At 42.1% G+C, this 17,915-nt stretch overlaps 1 protein-coding gene across 1 annotated transcript in view; it reads left to right on the top strand.

Annotated features, from left to right (window-relative positions):
• LOC119300785 (protein SUPPRESSOR OF GENE SILENCING 3 homolog) overlaps nt 1-16,492 on the top strand; it is a 16,928-nt gene extending 436 nt beyond the window's left edge. The window contains exons 2-6 of the mRNA XM_037577674.1: nt 10,982-11,814; nt 12,993-13,287; nt 14,312-14,556; nt 14,798-14,955; nt 15,943-16,492. Of these exons, the coding sequence (XP_037433571.1) occupies nt 10,982-11,814; nt 12,993-13,287; nt 14,312-14,556; nt 14,798-14,955; nt 15,943-16,168 (1,757 nt within the window). The 3' untranslated portion in view covers nt 16,169-16,492. The remainder of the gene's footprint in view (nt 1-10,981; nt 11,815-12,992; nt 13,288-14,311; nt 14,557-14,797; nt 14,956-15,942) is intronic.
• The last annotated feature ends 1,423 nt before the right edge of the window (nt 16,493-17,915 follow it).

Here is a 17,915-nt window from a genome sequence, read left to right as displayed (position 1 = left end):
GGTGGGGCGAATCGATTGTTGCATCTGGTTAATGACTGAGGAGGAGGGATTAATGCTGCTCTGCGAACTTGGTTGTTTGGTTTGGGGATGTAGGTCGCTTCGTTTGTTAATTCTATATTCTACCTGCCTGGAGTTTTTTTCCCCTTAATTTAAATATTTTTTATTAGGTTTGGGTTCGTTTTGACGGGGTTCCCGTTAGTTCCGTGAGCTTCATATGTGAAGCGGATCTTTCCGTGTATACAAAATCATGGACGGATTATTCACTGGGATTTTTTGGCGATACCAATTTTTGTGTGCTTTTCTGTTTGATTTGGTGGTGATTTGTGTTAGTTATACGTTTCATCTGCTCATCTAATATCTGCTTTGGATATCTTCTGTAACTTGCTTTGTTCACCTGCTTATATTACTGGTTGGTATGTAAGAATGTTCTTTATAAGTATTTGGCACGGTTAATATTATTTTATCCAACACTGGTGTTAGAACAGTAAAGTTGAGAGGCCGTCCAGTGTTTTTAGTTGCAATGTTTGTCTATTCTTTCTTCTTTCATTGAATTTTGATTCAATTTGGTTGAACTCCTTGGAATAATTTGGTTTAATGCTGATGTTAGAAAGATCGGGGTGTTCCGAACATTGTGTTCATTTAAGCGCGTTCGACTTTGTGGTTTTTGCATTTTGAATGGCTGTGTACTCCCTGTGTATGAGACTCCTGCAACTAATGCTATTGTAACCAGCGACTAGCCAGGATTGGAGCAAACGCCCCGCCAAGGATTACGAGCTTCTAATTATCCTCGGAGGTTTTTTGTGTGAAATCATAAAAAAACTACGGCTCAATTGTACGGTCATTGTAGAATTTGAATTCCCAAAACATGACTAAGTACAAAAAATAGTAAGAGGATACGGGAAATAGTATCAGATCAATAGTTTGGTTGATCAGAACCTCCCAAGATGACATCCACAATATAAGAAGTGCCAATGCCTTTATGAAATCAATAACATAATTTCAAAAGTGACGGCACAAATATCAAGTGAAATAGAAATCAATGACAGAATTTCTAAATAGGATTGGAGTCCAGGACGGGGGAGTTGAGTGAGCCAGCAGCTCGACCCTTGGCCCTCGGCTGCACAGCAGCCAGCAGAGGCAGGGTGCAATGACGTGACACATACGGGTGGATGCCTGCAGTGGAGAAGATTCAGGGTAGCACGGCGGCGGGGCGCGCAACAGAGGTAGCCACTGGGGGCCAAGTTCGACGATGGTGAGGCGGTGCACGTGTCATGTCGTAGGAGTGGGAAAAAGTTCGAGCGAGTGATGATAGAGGCAAAGGTGTCCCGTCTTTCGATGAGATGGTGGATTTCGCTTTGGTGGAAGTCGACTTTGACGATCCGACTACGAACGTGCGAGGACGTCGCGCCTTAGCAATCGCTAAACCAACTCCGAGAGGTTATTGACCACGCCGGAGCACGATCAACCTGACCACGAGGGTCTGTTTCCTGCGAGCAAACGAAGAACAAGCAAGAAATTGAGATTGCAATCTGGATATTGCGAATATAAGATGAAAGCTTTATTGATCAAGGTGGGGTTCTGTGACGCCTTTGTCTGGTCGTTGAACACAAATGAAGTACGCGAAGTTGCAGCTATGGCGAACTTTTAATCTAAACAAAACCCAAAGTCTAAACGATGCCCTAAGGGCTGTATATATGGAGGAAGAGGGGGGAATTTCGTGGCCCTTGGTGGAGGGGTCCGAAATCAACCCTATCTCTTGTTTCCCCACACATACGGACTCTAAAAATAGCCTATACTTATGTATTTCGAAATTACATGGGCCTGGCCCAATAATAAGGTGACGCAGCACCTAAAATAGCCTCGGGACGAAATTTATGAAGTGACATCTTGTATATTTCGTCCAAGGCTTCATGCACCCATTATGGTGGCTTGAAAGTCCTGAAATCATCACTTGTAACTCCGTTCTTGTTCCCCTTGCGCATGCCATCATCTCCATGCTTGTTCTTGCTCCAATGTTCATCCTTCTCCAAGCTAGGCCCTTCATTTGTAAGCAAAACAAATGTATCCAATTTAGGCAGCATCATATTCTCATGAACATTAGAATCATTACCAAGAAACGAAAGTACCTGGTAATTTAGTTGGCGTGCACGAGCTCTAGTAATTGGTCCAGTATGTATAGCAGCAGGGGCTGTGGGTGTAACAATTGTATTGATGTCCTCATCATCCTCCCCTTCTTGAAATGAAGTCGTCCTCGACGGAAGTTCATCTTCCTCACCCAAATAAGGCTTTAAATCTGCAATGTTAAAAGTGGGACTAACCCCAAAATCTGCAGGCAGCTCAAGTTTATATGCATTATCATTTATTTTCTCTAACACCTTAAAGGGACCATCAGCACGTGGCATTAACTTTGATTTGCGCAAATCAGGAAATCTATCCTTACGCAAATGTAACCAAACAAGATCTCCAGGTGCAAACACAACATGTTTTCTACCCTTATCTCCAGCAAGTTTATATTTAGCATTCATACGTTCAATGTTTTCCTTAGTTAACTCATGCATTTTTAAAATCAATTCAGCACGTTGTTTAGCATCAAAATTAACCTTCTCCGAAGATGGAAGAGGCAACAAATCAATAGGTGCACGAGGTAGGAAACCATACACAACTTCAAAAGGGCACATCTTAGTAGTAGAATGCAATGAACGATTATAAGCAAATTCAATATGAGGCAAGCATTCCTCCCACATTTTCTTATTATTCTTCAAAACAGCCCTAAGCATAGTAGACAACGTTCTATTGACTACTTCAGTTTGTCCATCAGTTTGGGGGTGACAAATAGTACTAAAAAGCAGTTTAGTCCCCAACTTAGCCCATAAACATCTCCAAAAGTGGCTAAGAAATTTAGTATCACGATCTGAAACAATAATATTTGGCACACCATGCAAGCGAATAATTTCACGAAAGAACAAATCAGCAACATTAACAGCATCATCACTTTTATGACATGGTATAAAGTGTGCCATTTTCGAGAATCTATCCACGACAACAAATATGCTATCCCTCCCCTTCTTTGTTCGAGGTAAACCTAAAACAAAGTCCATAGATATATCCTCCCAAGGAACACTAGGTACAGGCAAAGGCATATATAAACCATGAGGATTGAGTCGTGACTTAGCTTTTTGACATGTAGTGCAGCGAGCAATAAAACGCTCAACATCCCGTCTCATCTTTGGCCAAAAGAAATGTGTAGCAAGTACGTCCTCCGTCTTCTTCACGCCAAAGTGTCCCATTAATCCTCCTCCATGCGCCTCCTGCAACAACAAAAGACGAACGGAGCTAGCTGGAATGCATAGCTTGTTAGCACGAAACACAAATCCATCGTTAACAACAAACTTGTTCCACATTCTTCCTTCTTTACAATTCTGCATTACATCTTTAAAATCAGCATCATGCACATATTGACCTTTGATGGTCTCCAAACCAAATATTTTGTAGTCAAGTTGTGAAAGCATAGTATAGCGACGAGACAATGCATCAGCAATAACATTTTCTTTTCCCTTCTTGTGTTTAATGACATAAGGGAAAGTCTCAATGAATTCAACCCATTTAGCATGTCTACGATTCAGTTTAGCTTGACTTTTAATATGTTTCAAAGATTCATGATCAGAATGTATAACAAATTCTTTGGGCCATAAATAATGTTGCCATGTTTCTAAAGTCCGAACAAGAGCATATAATTCTTTATCATAAGTAGAATAATTCAGACTAGGCCCACTCAATTTTTCAGAAAAGTATGCAACAGGTTTGCCATCTTGTAATAACACACCTCCTAATCCAATTCCACTAGCATCACATTCAAGCTCAAAAGTCTTATTAAAATCAGGAAGTTGGAGTAAAGGAGCATGTGTCAACTTATCTTTCAATACCGTGAAGGCTTCTTCCTGTGCAGTACCCGAAAGAAAAGGCACATCTTTCTTTGTAAGCTCATTGAGAGGTGCAGCAATGGTGCTGAAATCTCTCACAAAACGCCTATAGAATCCAGCGAGGCCAAGAAAACTCCTCACTTATGTGACCGTTTTGGGCTGCGGCCAACTCTCAATAGCTTCAATCTTGGCTTTATCAACTTCAATTCCCTGTGGAGTAACAACATAGCCAAGAAAAGATACTCGGTCGGTGCAAAAGGTGCACTTCCCAAGGTTACCAAACAAACGTGCATCACGTAGAGCAATAAAACAGCATGTAAATGTTCCAAATGTTCTTCCAAAGATCTGCTATAAATCAATATGTCATCAAAGTAAACTACCACAAATCGTCCAATGAAAGCACGTAAAACTTCGTTCATTAATCTCATGAAAGTACTAGGTGCATTAGTTAACCCAAAAGGCATGACTAACCACTCATATAATCCAAACTTAGTTTTAAATGCTGTTTTCCATTCATCTCCCAATTTCATACGAATTTGATGGTAGCCACTACGCAAATCAACTTTGTAGAATATTGTAGAGCCACTCAATTCATCAAGCATATCATCTAGCCTAGGAATAGGATGACGATAACGAATAGTAATATTATTAATGCCTCTACAATCAACACACATACGTGATGTACCATCCTTTTTCGGCACTAGAATAATAGGAACAGCATAAGGACTAAGGGATTCGCGTATATAACCTTTGTCGAGAAGCTCTTGTACTTGACGCATAATCTCCTTCGTCTCCTCTGGATTGGTACGGTATGGTGCACGGTTTGGCAGTGAAGCACTGGGAATTAAGTCAATCTGATGCTCAATCCCTCGAATAGGCGGTAATCCCGGTGGCACGTCTTGTGGAAAAACGTCAGCGAACTCCTGCAAAATGTTAGTGACAGCAGGAGGCAAAGAGGAAGGCACGTCCTCGAATGAAAATAATGCCTCTTTGCACACAAAAGCATAGCAAACAGATTTGCTGAAATCTAGCTCATCAATATCAGATTTGGTGGCAAATAAACATGCACTTTTCAATTTAATTTCAGAAGCAACACTAGATGGTTTATTATTAGGCTTCATTTGTTGCTCAAATTCTTTTGCCACAATCTGATTTTCACTCTTATTCTTCTCCTGTTGTGCTTTATTAGCTTTATTAATATCATCTTTCAAAATGGAATCAGGAGTCATAGGAAGCAAAGTAATATTTTTATCCTTATGAACAAGAGTATAGTGATTGTTTCTACCATGGTGTACAGAATTTTTATCAAATTGCCATGGTCTACCAAGTAATAAGGAACATGCTTGCATAGGTACCACATCACAATCAACATAATCAGCATATGTAGAGATACTAAAATGCACACGAACAGTACGTGTTACCTTAACCTTGCCGCTGTTGTTGAACCATTGGATGTAGTAAGGATGTGGATGTGGTCTTGTGGTGAGAGAAAGCTTCTCCACCATCTCCATGCTAGCCAAGTTGTTGCAGCTCCCTCCGTCTATGATGACGCGCACAGAACGTTCCTTCACAACTCCCTTGGTATGGAACAAATTGTGCCTCTGATTTTGCTCAGCTTGTGTGACCTGCACACTCAAAACACGTCGAGCAACTAAACATTCATACCTTTCAGCGTCTTCAGGAGCCATGTATTGCGTCTCATGATCAGAATCATCTCCACCATGTTCTTCACGTGTAATAAGAGCCAAAGTCTCCTCATCATAGTCACTAGCGGACTCATATCCACCATCCGCAGTAGCAATCATCACACGCGGAGATTTGCATTCTCTCGCATAATGACCTCCTCCCTTACAACGACGACAAATAATATCACTTGTGTGCCCTGTTGATGCCATGGAAGAAGAAGAACGCTGTGCAGGCCCCGCTGGTGCGCTCTTGGCAGATAATGGTGGTTGTGCCTGTTTTCTTGTATCACGGCTGGAGGTGGCACCGGATGGAGGTGCTGGTGCAGTTGAAGTAGAAGATGCACGTGGTGTCCATGATGAAGGTCGGCCTGCAGAAAAGTTAGTTCGCCCCAATGCTTGTCGATCCTGCACTTCACGTTCAGCTTTACAAGCAAGATGGAATAAACGAGTGATATTAGTATACTCCTTATAGTCTAGAATGGTCTGAATCTCTCTATTTAATCCACCCAGAAAACGTGCAAGCATAGCTTCATTCTCCTCAACAATACCACATCTAATCATGCCAGTTTGTAATTCCTGATAATATTCTTCTACAGAATTTTTCCCTTGTCTTAAACGCTGCAATTTTTGAAGCAATTCACGTTGATAATATGGTGGAACCCAACGCGTACGCATAGCAGTTTTCAAAGCAGCCCAAGTAGTTGGAATAGGATATAATCTACAATGTTCAGTGATAGAGGCAAAGGTGTCCCGTCTTTCGATGAGATGGTGGATTTCGCTTTGGTGGAAGTCGACTTTGACGATCCGACTACGAACGTGCGAGGACGTCGCGCCTTAGCAATCGCTAAACCAACTCCGAGAGGTTATTGACCACGCCGGAGCACGATCAACCTGACCACGAGGGTCTGTTTCCTGCGAGCAAACGAAGAACAAGCAAGAAACTGAGATTGCAATCTGGATATTGCGAATATAAGATGAAAGCTTTATTGATCAAGGTGGGGTTCTGTGACGCCTTTGTCTGGTCGTTGAACACAAACGAAGTACGCGAAGTTGCAGCTATGGCGAACTTTTAATCTAAACAAAACCCAAAGTCTAAACGATGCCCTAAGGGCTGTATATATGGAGGAAGAGGGGGGGAATTTCGTGGCCCTTGGTGGAGGGGTCCGAAATCAACCCTATCTCTTGTTTTCCCACACATACGGACTCTAAAAATAGCCTATACTTATGTATTTCGAAATTACATGGGCCTGGCCCAATAATAAGGTGACGCAGCACCTAAAATAGCCTCGGGACGAAATTTATGAAGTGGCATATTGTATATTTCGTCCAAGGCTTCATGCACCCATTATGGTGGCTTCAAAGTCCTGAAATCATCACTTGTAACTCCGTTCTTGTTCCCCTTGCGCATGCCATCATCTCCATGCTTGTTCTTGCTCCAATGTTCATCCTTCTCCAAGCTAGGCCCTTCATTTGTAAGCAAAACAAATGTATCCAATTTAGGCAGCATCATATTCTCATGAACATTAGAATCATTACCAAGAAACGAAAGTACCTGGTAATTTAGTTGGCGTGCACGAGCTCTAGTAATTGGTCCAGTATGTATAGCAGCAGGGGCTGTGGGTGTAACAATTGTATTGATGTCCTCATCACTCCGTCTATTATGACGCGCACAGAACGTTCCTTCACAACTCCCTTGGTATGGAACAAATTGTGCCTCTGATTTTGCTCAGCTTGTGTGACCTGCACACTCAAAACACGTTGAGCAACTAAACATTCATACCTGTCAGCGTCTTCAGGAGCCATGTATTGCGTCTCATGATCAGAATCATCTCCACCATGTTCTTCACGTGTAATAAGAGCCAATGTCTCCTCATCATAGTCACTAGCGGACTCATATCCACCATCCGCGGTAGCAATCATCACACGCGGAGATTTGCATTCTCTCGCATAATGACCTCCTCCCTTACAACGACGACAAATAATATCACTTGTGTGCCCTGTTGATGCCATGGAAGAAGAAGAACGCTGTGCAGGCCCCGCAGGTGCGCTCTTGGCAGATAATGGTGGTTGTGCCTGTTTTGTATCACGGCTGGAGGTGGCACCGGATGGAGGTGCTGGTGCAGTTGAAGTAGAAGATGCACGTGGTGTCCATGATGAAGGTCGGCCTGCAGAAAAGTTAGTTCGCCCCAATGCTTGTCGATCCTGCACTTCACGTTCAGCTTTACAAGCAAGATGGAATAAACGAGTGATATTAGTATACTCCTTATAGTCTAGAATGGTCTGAATCTCTCTATTTAATCCACCCAGAAAACGTGCAAGCATAGCTTCATTCTCCTCAACAATACCACATCTAATCATGCCAGTTTGTAATTCCTGATAATATTCTTCTACAGAATTTTTTCCTTGTCTTAAACGCTGCAATTTTTGAAGCAATTCACGTTGATAATATGGTGGAACCCAACGCGTACGCATAGCAGTTTTCAAAGCAGCCCAAGTAGTTGGAATAGGATATAATCTACAATGTTCAGACCACCATACACATGCAAAACTAGTGAAAGCACAAACGGCAGCAGCAACTCGTCTCTCCTCAGGATATTGTAAACATGTAAATCGTTGTTCAGTTTCTTACTCCCAAGTAAGATATATATCAGGAACATATCTACCCTCAAATGGTGGAATATTCAATTTCAGTTTAGGAATATGGACATCATCTCGTACCTGAGGTGGTGGTGCAGGCCTACCATTACGAATATATACCTGAGGTCGACCTGCTGGTGGTGGTACAGGTGGCTGCACGTAGTGTTGATTTTGATCAACCTCATCCTCATAATCTCCCACATAATCATCCTCCTCCGCATCAGCAGCAGGAGCCACAGAAGTATCAACAGCAGCACCAACAGTTTGGCCAAACGCAAGAGGAACACGGCTTGCTCGGCGGAGGTCTGCTTCGCGACGTGGAGGTAGTCGTTGTTGTTGTTGTTGGAGAGATGCGTTAGGTGCAGCGGGTGGTGGTGGTGGAAGACGCGCGAGCAATTCATTAAACTTGTTATCGAGCTTTGTTTCGAACGTCTTCTCAAAGCCAGTGATCTTCTCCATGGCCTCTTCAAAATTGTTCAGCACATCTTGCACCTGTTCAGTCATCATTTGCTGAAACTTATCACTTGATAGAGGCAAAGGTGTCCCGTCTTTCGATGAGATGGTGGATTTCGCTTTGGTGGAAGTCGACTTTGACGATCCGACTACGAACGTGCGAGGACGTCGCGCCTTAGCAATCGCTAAACCAACTCCGAGAGGTTATTGACCACGCCGGAGCACGATCAACCTGACCACGAGGGTCTGTTTCCTGCGAGCAAACGAAGAACAAGCAAGAAATTGAGATTGCAATCTGGATATTGCGAATATAAGATGAAAGCTTTATTGATCAAGGTGGGGTTCTGTGACGCCTTTGTCTGGTCGTTGAACACAAACGAAGTACGCGAAGTTGCAGCTATGGCGAACTTTTAATCTAAACAAAACCCAAAGTCTAAACGATGCCCTAAGGGCTGTATATATGGAGGAAGAGGGGGGAATTTCGTGGCCCTTGGTGGAGGGGTCCGAAATCAACCCTATCTCTTGTTTCCCCACACATACGGACTCTAAAAATAGCCTATACTTATGTATTTCGAAATTACATGGGCCTTGCCCAATAATAAGGTGACGCAGCACCTAAAATAGCCTCGGGACGAAATTTATGAAGTGGCATCTTGTATATTTCGTCCAAGGCTTCATGCACCCATTATGGTGGCTTCAAAGTCCTGAAATCATCACTTGTAACTCCGTTCTTGTTCCCCTTGCGCATGCCATCATCTCCATGCTTGTTCTTGCTCCAATGTTCATCCTTCTCCAAGCTAGGCCCTTCATTTGTAAGCAAAACAAATGTATTCAATTTAGGCAGCATCATATTCTCATGAACATTAGAATCATTACCAAGAAACGAAAGTACCTGGTAATTTAGTTGGCGTGCACGAGCTCTAGTAATTGGTCCAGTATGTATAGCAGCAGGGGCTGTGGGTGTAACAAATGTATTGATGTCCTCATCAAGTGAGCTGCCAGAGTTTGGGAATCGGGACCAAATTGATGTATTCACTGCCTTGCTCATGTCTGGGCTTTGCTGAGAGCAAGATATTGGGCCCTTGGTGGGCTTACTACTCTGCTGGACCCTACATATAGGTTCAGGCCATGGCCCTGGATGCCTCTGGCCCAGCTCCGTCCCTAATTGTAACCCCCTTGAGACCATTTTGTTTCTATTGATTGATTGCATTTCAGGTGAATGTCATAAAAATAATGGGCGCTGTTCTGGATGGTTAAACTTGAAAGATTTGTAAAGTCGGAACTGGTTCTAAATCTGTATCCAATAGGCTTGTTCTTGGTTTTGCATGGTTTGTGCACACAGCTAATCTGTTCAGTGTAGATGCGGAGGATATGCTAGTAATGCACTGTGGTGCTTCTCAATGTACTCCCTCCGTTTCCAAATAATTGAAGTTCTAGGATTTTCCTAAGTCAAACTTTTTTAAAGTTTGACCAAGTTTATAGAAAAATCCGCAAAGACCGACAATATCAAGTGAATACATTGAGAAACACCACACCACATTGCCTGGTATCAAATCTCCATTGAATGAAAATTTCAAGTTAGAAAATTGGACAATACATAACAACATTTCGTAGATATTGCGGTATATGCTTTTGTTTGTTTTTAGACTCAGCACCACTATATGCTCTTATACATACTGTGAACTGTTTGGTTGCCTGTCTATGTTTTCTTTAATATTATTGTGCTCCATCCTGTACCATGCTCATGCATTACCAGTTACTGCTTGGTGTAGCTTCATAACCTAAGTATACCAAAATGGGTCAAACGATTTGTCTAACTTGCCTTGTGACAAATGTGTCTTTGATACGTGAGACCCAGCCAAGAAAAGGCTTTGGTAGGCCTGGCCTAAACCATGGTTGGGAACCGGACACTAGTTTAATTTTGTAAAGCTCGCCAAGCTAAACTTTGGCTTCCTGCCAAATACTACCTTAAGAGCTTATATATTTGCCTGTAATCTGCCACTACATGTATCACTCAACAATTCTAACCATGTTTGGATTTTGGTTGACATATTTGCTACTGCTAAAAATCTTGTTGCTCTGCAATTGCTAGTCTACTGAATGTTTACATATTTTCTGCTTGTAAGTCTGCAACTTAATTCCTGTACCTCCTTCCCATCTTAAGACTTTGATTAACAATTCATTAGCCTTATTCTGTTCTGCAGTTTTTTCTATTGTTGTCATCATGCATGTAAATATGTTTATATCACTCTTATCTAATCATACATAATCCTGTCTTGCATCCAGGGGGTGGCTGGGAGACTATTGAGAAGAAGAAGAAACTAGGGCAAACATCTGGGAGGGGACAATGGGCACCATGGGGTTCATCCTCAAATGCTCCACCTACTACAGCACGTCAAGCTTGGAATGGCAATGGATCTTCACGTTCTTCAGGAAACAATTGGGCTCAACCTTCTGATCGTAGGTCTGCTGCCAGAGGTAATCCCAGGGCATCATCACAAACAAAGTCTACAGAGCCAGAATTGCAAGCACCAAACCCAGTTGTGACTCCACCCCTGGCAAATGGTTGGCAGTGGGCATCCAGGCCTCGCCCATCTGGTCCTGAAAGCAGCAAGGATGATGTTGCTTCATCTGGTTTAGACCCTGAGGCGAATAATCCTGAAGTTGAGGATTCATCAGATGATGATAATGATGATGATATGAGCGATGACTATGATTCTGATGCATCTGAGAAAAGTTTTGAGACACGAAAAATGAATAAGTGGTTCAAGAGTTTTTTTGAAGTCATCAATACCTTAAGTGTCGATCAGATACATGAGCACACTAGGCAATGGCATTGTCCGGCATGCAAAAATGGACCAGGAGCAATTGACTGGTTCAAAGGGCTGCAATCTTTGGTGACACATGCTAGAACAAAGGGTTCTAAGAGGGTTAAGCTCCACAGGGAATTGGCTGCATTGCTTGAAGAGGAGATGTCTCGCAGGGGATCTTCTGTGGTACCATCTGGTGAGCAATTTGGTAAATGGAAAGGATTGCGAGAAAGCACTGACCGGGAGATAGTATGGCCACCAATGGTCATCGTGATGAACACCCTACTTGAAAAAGATGAAGATGATAAGGTGATGTTCACCTATCTTTAGCTCTGCCAAGAGCTTTACACATAACATGTGTTATATTTATTTAGCATTGTATCTTCAAGTATGTTGTCTACTGGCATTTGATGTTGTTTACATAATATTGCTATGGTGGTAGGTTGCAATGTTTCCCCCCTTCTAGATGATGTTTAATGTGGAGTGTGGCTTGTACACCTGGATTTCTAGTTACCCTATATAGTAATCACAACTTTACTCATGGAAAATGCATTTGAGCACCTGGGTGCCACACACCCCTATATGAAAATAGCATTAAAAAAATATCAGGAAATTTCTAAAAATTCTGAAATTTTGGTATATGAAACGTGAGTGCCCATTGTACACCTGTGTTCATTTTCGTGGGGAATGGGTGCCCATGGTATCCGCGGCGTAGGAATTCGGCCCGACATACGCACATTCAGTTTTTTTCCTACACATACGATTTTTTTGTCTTTTTTTACTGACATTACCACAGGCACCCATTCCCCACGAAACTGAACGCGTGTGTACAACGGGCACCCAGGTTTCATATCCCAAAATTTCAGATTTTTTTGAAATTTCTAATATATTTTTTGATGTTATATTCATATAGGGGTGTGTGGCACCCGAGAGCCACAAATCCTCATCCCTTTACTCATGTGCTATTTCTTTTGTAATGTATAAACTTATGGCATATCTAATATTAGCAAAAGTAAAGAACAAAACTGCTATATTTTCATGCTTATTTCTTTTCTTCTCTCTTTACAGCATTTTGATTCATATATGTTAATCTGTCTCGGAAGGATTAAAATACACAATATTCGTTTAACACGAGGTCAATCTGTTATAATTATTCTTTATTGTTATTTGCTTGCACTCATGCTTGAATGTAATACAAATTAAAAGAAAACAAGTATATAATCTGTTGACTAGGTGTAGTTGGTGATCAGTTGAATGTTCACGAATGTATTCCATTGCATTTCTAATTGCAACAACAACAACAACAACAACAACAACAACGAAGCCTTTAGTCCCAAACAAGTTGGGGTAGGCACATAAGATCTCGCAACCAACTCATAGTTCTGGCACATGGATTTCTGAAATGCATATGTTTAAAATAATTATTCAAGATTTCTACGATGATGTTTTATTGCATTCTGATTTCACTCTTCATTGATGCTCACTAGTGGTTAGGCATGGGCAACCAAGAACTTCTTGAGTATTTCAGTGATTATGCTGCGACCAAAGCACGCCATGCATATGGTCCAGGTGGGCACCGTGGCATGAGTGTGCTAATATTTGAAAGCTCTGCTGTGGGCTATATGGAGGCAGAACGTCTTCATAAGCATTTTATTGATCAAAGAACAGACAGGGACACTTGGCAGAATCGCAGGGTTCCTTTCTTACCTGGTGGGAAGAGACAATTATACGGTTTCCTAGCCAGAAAGGAAGACATGGAGACTTTCAATAGACACTGCCAAGGTATAATATTTAACTTGTGGTCATACGTTTTAATGCATGGGACTCTGTGCAATTGCTTGTTCATATGGTAAATACCTGGCTGTAATGAACTTCTCTTCCTAAATTCGGTGCCACCAATGATCATTGGTGTTAATGCAACATGATGTACATGTGAAGCTGTGTATCTCTGTTCTTCCCTCGTATTGACATGTTAACATGGTCAATACTAACTGCGATCATGTTTATATACAAGCCTCATGAGAACAAAGTGTACTTGGAGCATAGTATCACATGCCTGTTTAGTTTTCTGATGCTATTTTGATTATAATTTCCGATCATTGCCACCACTTGTTTGTGCAGGAACCTTTTGGTGAGTAGGATCTTTTGCCTATTTAACACAAAATACGTTTTACTGGTCCTACTGGTTAGTGATGTGGTTTTAGTTCGTGCCCTCATGTGCTTTGGTTTATTAGTGCTTTATTGCTATCTTATGGTACGATATCATGTGATTGTTCTGAAAGCATTATCTTTTTATTATATTAAATTAAAAATGAATTCTGTTCCATACTACTATATTAAATTAAACCAAAAAGTGAAATTCAAACATATTTTTGTTTGACCAGAATTATAGAATAAAATATCAACATCCGCAAATAGAAAATAAAGAAAATATGAAAATACTTTTCATGGTGAATCTAACGATACAAAATTGATGTTATAGATATTAATGCTTTTTTCTAGAAACTTGGTCAAATATGTTCAAGTTTGACTTTTGAAGAACTAATACACCTTGTATTTTGGAACTGAGGGAGTAAATGTAAATATATGTAACACCAAATTTGTATCATTAGATCCATCCTTGATAAGTATTTTAATATTTCCTTTATTTTGTATTGAGGATGTTGATATTTTATTCTAGAATCCTGGTCAAACATACATATGTTTGACTTTCACGCAAATTTATGCACCTTATATTCTGGAACTGAGGGAGTATATTTGCCTACTGTGCTAAGTTTAAACATAAATGCTTTATCATAATTTTCAGGGAAAAGCCGCCTGAAATACGAGATGAGATCTCATAATGAGATGGTAGTGGCCCAGATGAAGCAAATGAGCGAAGATAATCAACAACTCAATTATCTGAAGAACAAGGTGGTTAAGACAGAGCAGCGCTCTAAAGTTGTAGAAGAAACCCTGGGTGTTATTACGCAGAAACTTCGAGAGACTATGGAAGAGAATATATTCGTCAGGAGTAAAGCTAAAGAGAAGCACTCTGAGTATGAGGAAGAGGTAATGATTGCTTAAAGGTTACACTAGTGCCTGTGAACATACATCTAAACATCAAAGGGATATCTTATTTCAAATACTATTACATGCCAATGACTTAGATAGTCATGCTCAACATTCAATAGGATTTGTTGTAATGTCCGTTTTCTGCAAATACAGAACCTTTCCCATTATTTCCTGTGTTGTCTTTTTCCTTGTTTTGAGTTCATCTCATATGTTGATCTTGTGTTTCTATACTACGCAGATGAAATCCCAGGAAAAATTCTTCCATGATCAGATAGAGAACATTCACAAGGCCACAGAAGACAAGGAAAGCGAGTTTGAGAGATTGCTGCAGGAGGAGCGTGCAAAGGCTAGACAGTGTGATGTGGATTCTGGGACTACTGAAAATCGCAGGCTAAGGTATGTGTGATGGTTTTGTGTCGGTCCGCCACATGAAACATGATTGAATATACAGAATGTCCAGTCCATATAATTTAGGGGAAGTTCTCAGGTGAGGTGCTTTAGCAGACCCTATATACATCTCCTCCTAAAATTTGTTTTTTTTTCTATTTCTCTTTAAACTAGGATACAAATGGTGGAGAGGCAGCCGGGCGTGGAGGCGGCCTGAAATTTCAGCGGTTGCCTCCCGCCATTTTTAGGGGAAGGTTTATGGGGGGAGACTTGTATGAGATCTCGCATTAGGTGAGACCGTGAGATCAACCCCCAAAACTCATATTTAGATATTTCAAAAAAAAAAAATCTGAAATTATGTAACAACTTTGATGTGGGGTGGTCTAAAACTCCGAAAAAAATCAGCTCAAAACTCGATGTATATTTAGAGATATTTTTTTTCCTCAAAAGTGAATAGTGGCAGCTTTGGGTGAATAGTATTTTGACACTATTCACATCCGATTTTGTCTTTTTTGTTTCTATTAATGTAAGTTGAATTAGGAGCTGAAACTTTTGAGGTTTTACATCAAACATTGATGTGTCTACAATTTTTTTTGAGAATGTTGAACATGTAAATTTTTTTTTTAGAAAAAATTGATCTTATTGATCTCACCTAATGTGAGATCTCACACAAGGTTTACGGGAAGGCTTTCTTTTCCCCTAGATGATGTAAACCAGTTTTATGGTACCTGCTGGAGCAGTTTATTTTTGGCCCAACTCCCCCTAAACCAATTTCTCATATGGGAAAGGAGACTTGTTGGAGATGCTCTAATGTTGCAATTGTGTATTGTAGTGATGGACGTTGTCAATATTGTTGTTTAGTTTGTCAAAAATATTGTTTTTGTTTCCTTCAGTTTTTTATCATGTCATGTCTTGTCCTCTTCAACTTTATCATGTCTTTGTCAAAAATATATAGTAAAAACACCATCAATTTAAACCTGTGTTATGCTTGTGCAGGAAGGAACAGGTACAGCGGTTCATAGAGTGCCAGGTTAAGGACGTGCAGGAGTTTGAGGCTGAAAGGGACGAAATGATAAAAGCGCACGAGGAGAAGAAGGTGCAGCTGAAGAAAGAGTACATGGCAAAGGAGGTGGAGCTCGAGAAGGAGTTTGATGCTGCTCTCACCGGTTTGATGGAGAAACATAGGCCAGGCACCTTCCAGGCCTCCAGCTCCAGCCCGTGAAGATTCACAACTATCTGAGATTTGCCTTCTGCATAACGACATCTAAAGATGCAAGACCATATGTGGTGCATGATTAGGAATCCTGAACTTGATTGAACCTGTATGGGTGGTTATATGGCCATGATTAGGAAACCTGAACTTGTCTGAGTGTCAAGTGTCAGTAGCATGTTTTACACCACTATCTAATGACTGCCTGGGGAGCAAGCGTCGAATCCCTTCTTGAACATGTTAACTGTAATGTCATCTTGTTGTGCTTTATGTCGAACTTCGGTCTGGCGGGCGGCATTGATTGAGTGAAAATATAGACAAGTAATTTGGGATGGAGTTAATATTTGTCAAAGATATGATGAGAATTAGGCAACCTACACACTGTGGATACGTTTGATCGTGCATACCTTAGACAAACTGCCTATCTCTCAGAGATCTCAAACGCCCGGGCTGATCAGCACCAATGGTGTGTCTGTCATGCTGGACTTACCTTAGACAAACTGCCTATCTCTAAGAGATCTCAAATGCCCGGGCTGATCAGCACCAATGATTTTTCTTGTCATGTTGGACTGATGATGGAGTCCCACACCGAATTGTCTTCGGTGGGGTGTGAACGCGGCGTGACACCGCTTTGGCTCGCCGCATGAGGCCAAATCCGGCTATTAAAGTCGGCCAGCGTCCCCCAATCCTAGCCACATCCACCTCCCCCCTCTTTGTGCCGCCAGCTCGAGCCTATCCACCTCTCTCCCGTTGCTCCGCCACTCTTCCCACGCTGTCCGGTTTCGCTATGGATCGGCGAAAGAAGATTTATGCTATGCTCACGCCGAAGCGCTTGTTCCAGATTGGGCAGGAGATCCTGGTGAGGCACGCCACCCGCATCGCTGCCGGCCCGCCCTCGGACTTGCCGAAGTCGGAGGAGAGGCGGAGGAGCAACAACCGGCGTCGATGGAGGTGGTGGATCCGTAGGACGACGAGGCGGAGGCGCCGGTTTCGGGCTTCAACATGGAGGACGCGTAGGCGGTGTTCGCGGTCGTCCAAGCGGCCAAGATGGTGGAGCAGCAGGACATCCTGGAGTCTATCCAGGATGAGGGTTATGTGGAGGCCAACCGATAGTTCATCTCGCAGGAACGGGCAACGACCAATGCGCTTTTCAACGAACTCGACGCAGAGATGGAGGTAGAGGCAGATGAGGAGCAGTCGAAGGAGCCGCACGAGCCGGAGTTGCGCCTGCCGCCCATGTACCCGGAGCCAGGCACGGAGATAGTGAACATCTTCGACGGGAATTAGGGTAGTATAGATTTCTACGTAGTATTTCCTCGTTTGCATGCTTGGTTTTAAGCATGAAGTATCCGGATGCAGAGTAGTAAATTTGAGGCATGACCGGTCACTGCCTGTGGACGCGCCCGGGCGTGTTCGTGGGCGTTTGTGGGGCCGGATTTGAAGTATGGTCGTAGATGCTCTAAGGAGTGCGCTAGGTACTGGATGACATCTCTGCCACTGTTTGTTGGTGCCGTTGGATGGAAGAGATGACACTTCAATGAAAGCAAAACCGCAACAAAACATATCAGCCCCCATCCGCCCCTTGACAAAGGTCCACTGATTCCCGTGGACATGTGGCCAAGGCTTTCCGACAAGGATTTTATTGGCCCACAACCTTAAGTGATGCGGAAGAGCTAGTCCAGACATGTGATGCATGCCAATTCCACTCCAAAGAGATCCATCAACCAGCACATGCTCTTTAGACGATTCTACTTTCATG

This window comes from Triticum dicoccoides, chromosome 5A (genome assembly GCF_002162155.2).
Source record: "Triticum dicoccoides isolate Atlit2015 ecotype Zavitan chromosome 5A, WEW_v2.0, whole genome shotgun sequence".
NCBI lineage: Eukaryota > Viridiplantae > Streptophyta > Magnoliopsida > Poales > Poaceae > Triticum > Triticum dicoccoides.
The sequence above is the reverse complement of the archived record's forward strand: the minus strand, read 5'-3'. Positions and strand labels throughout refer to the sequence as shown.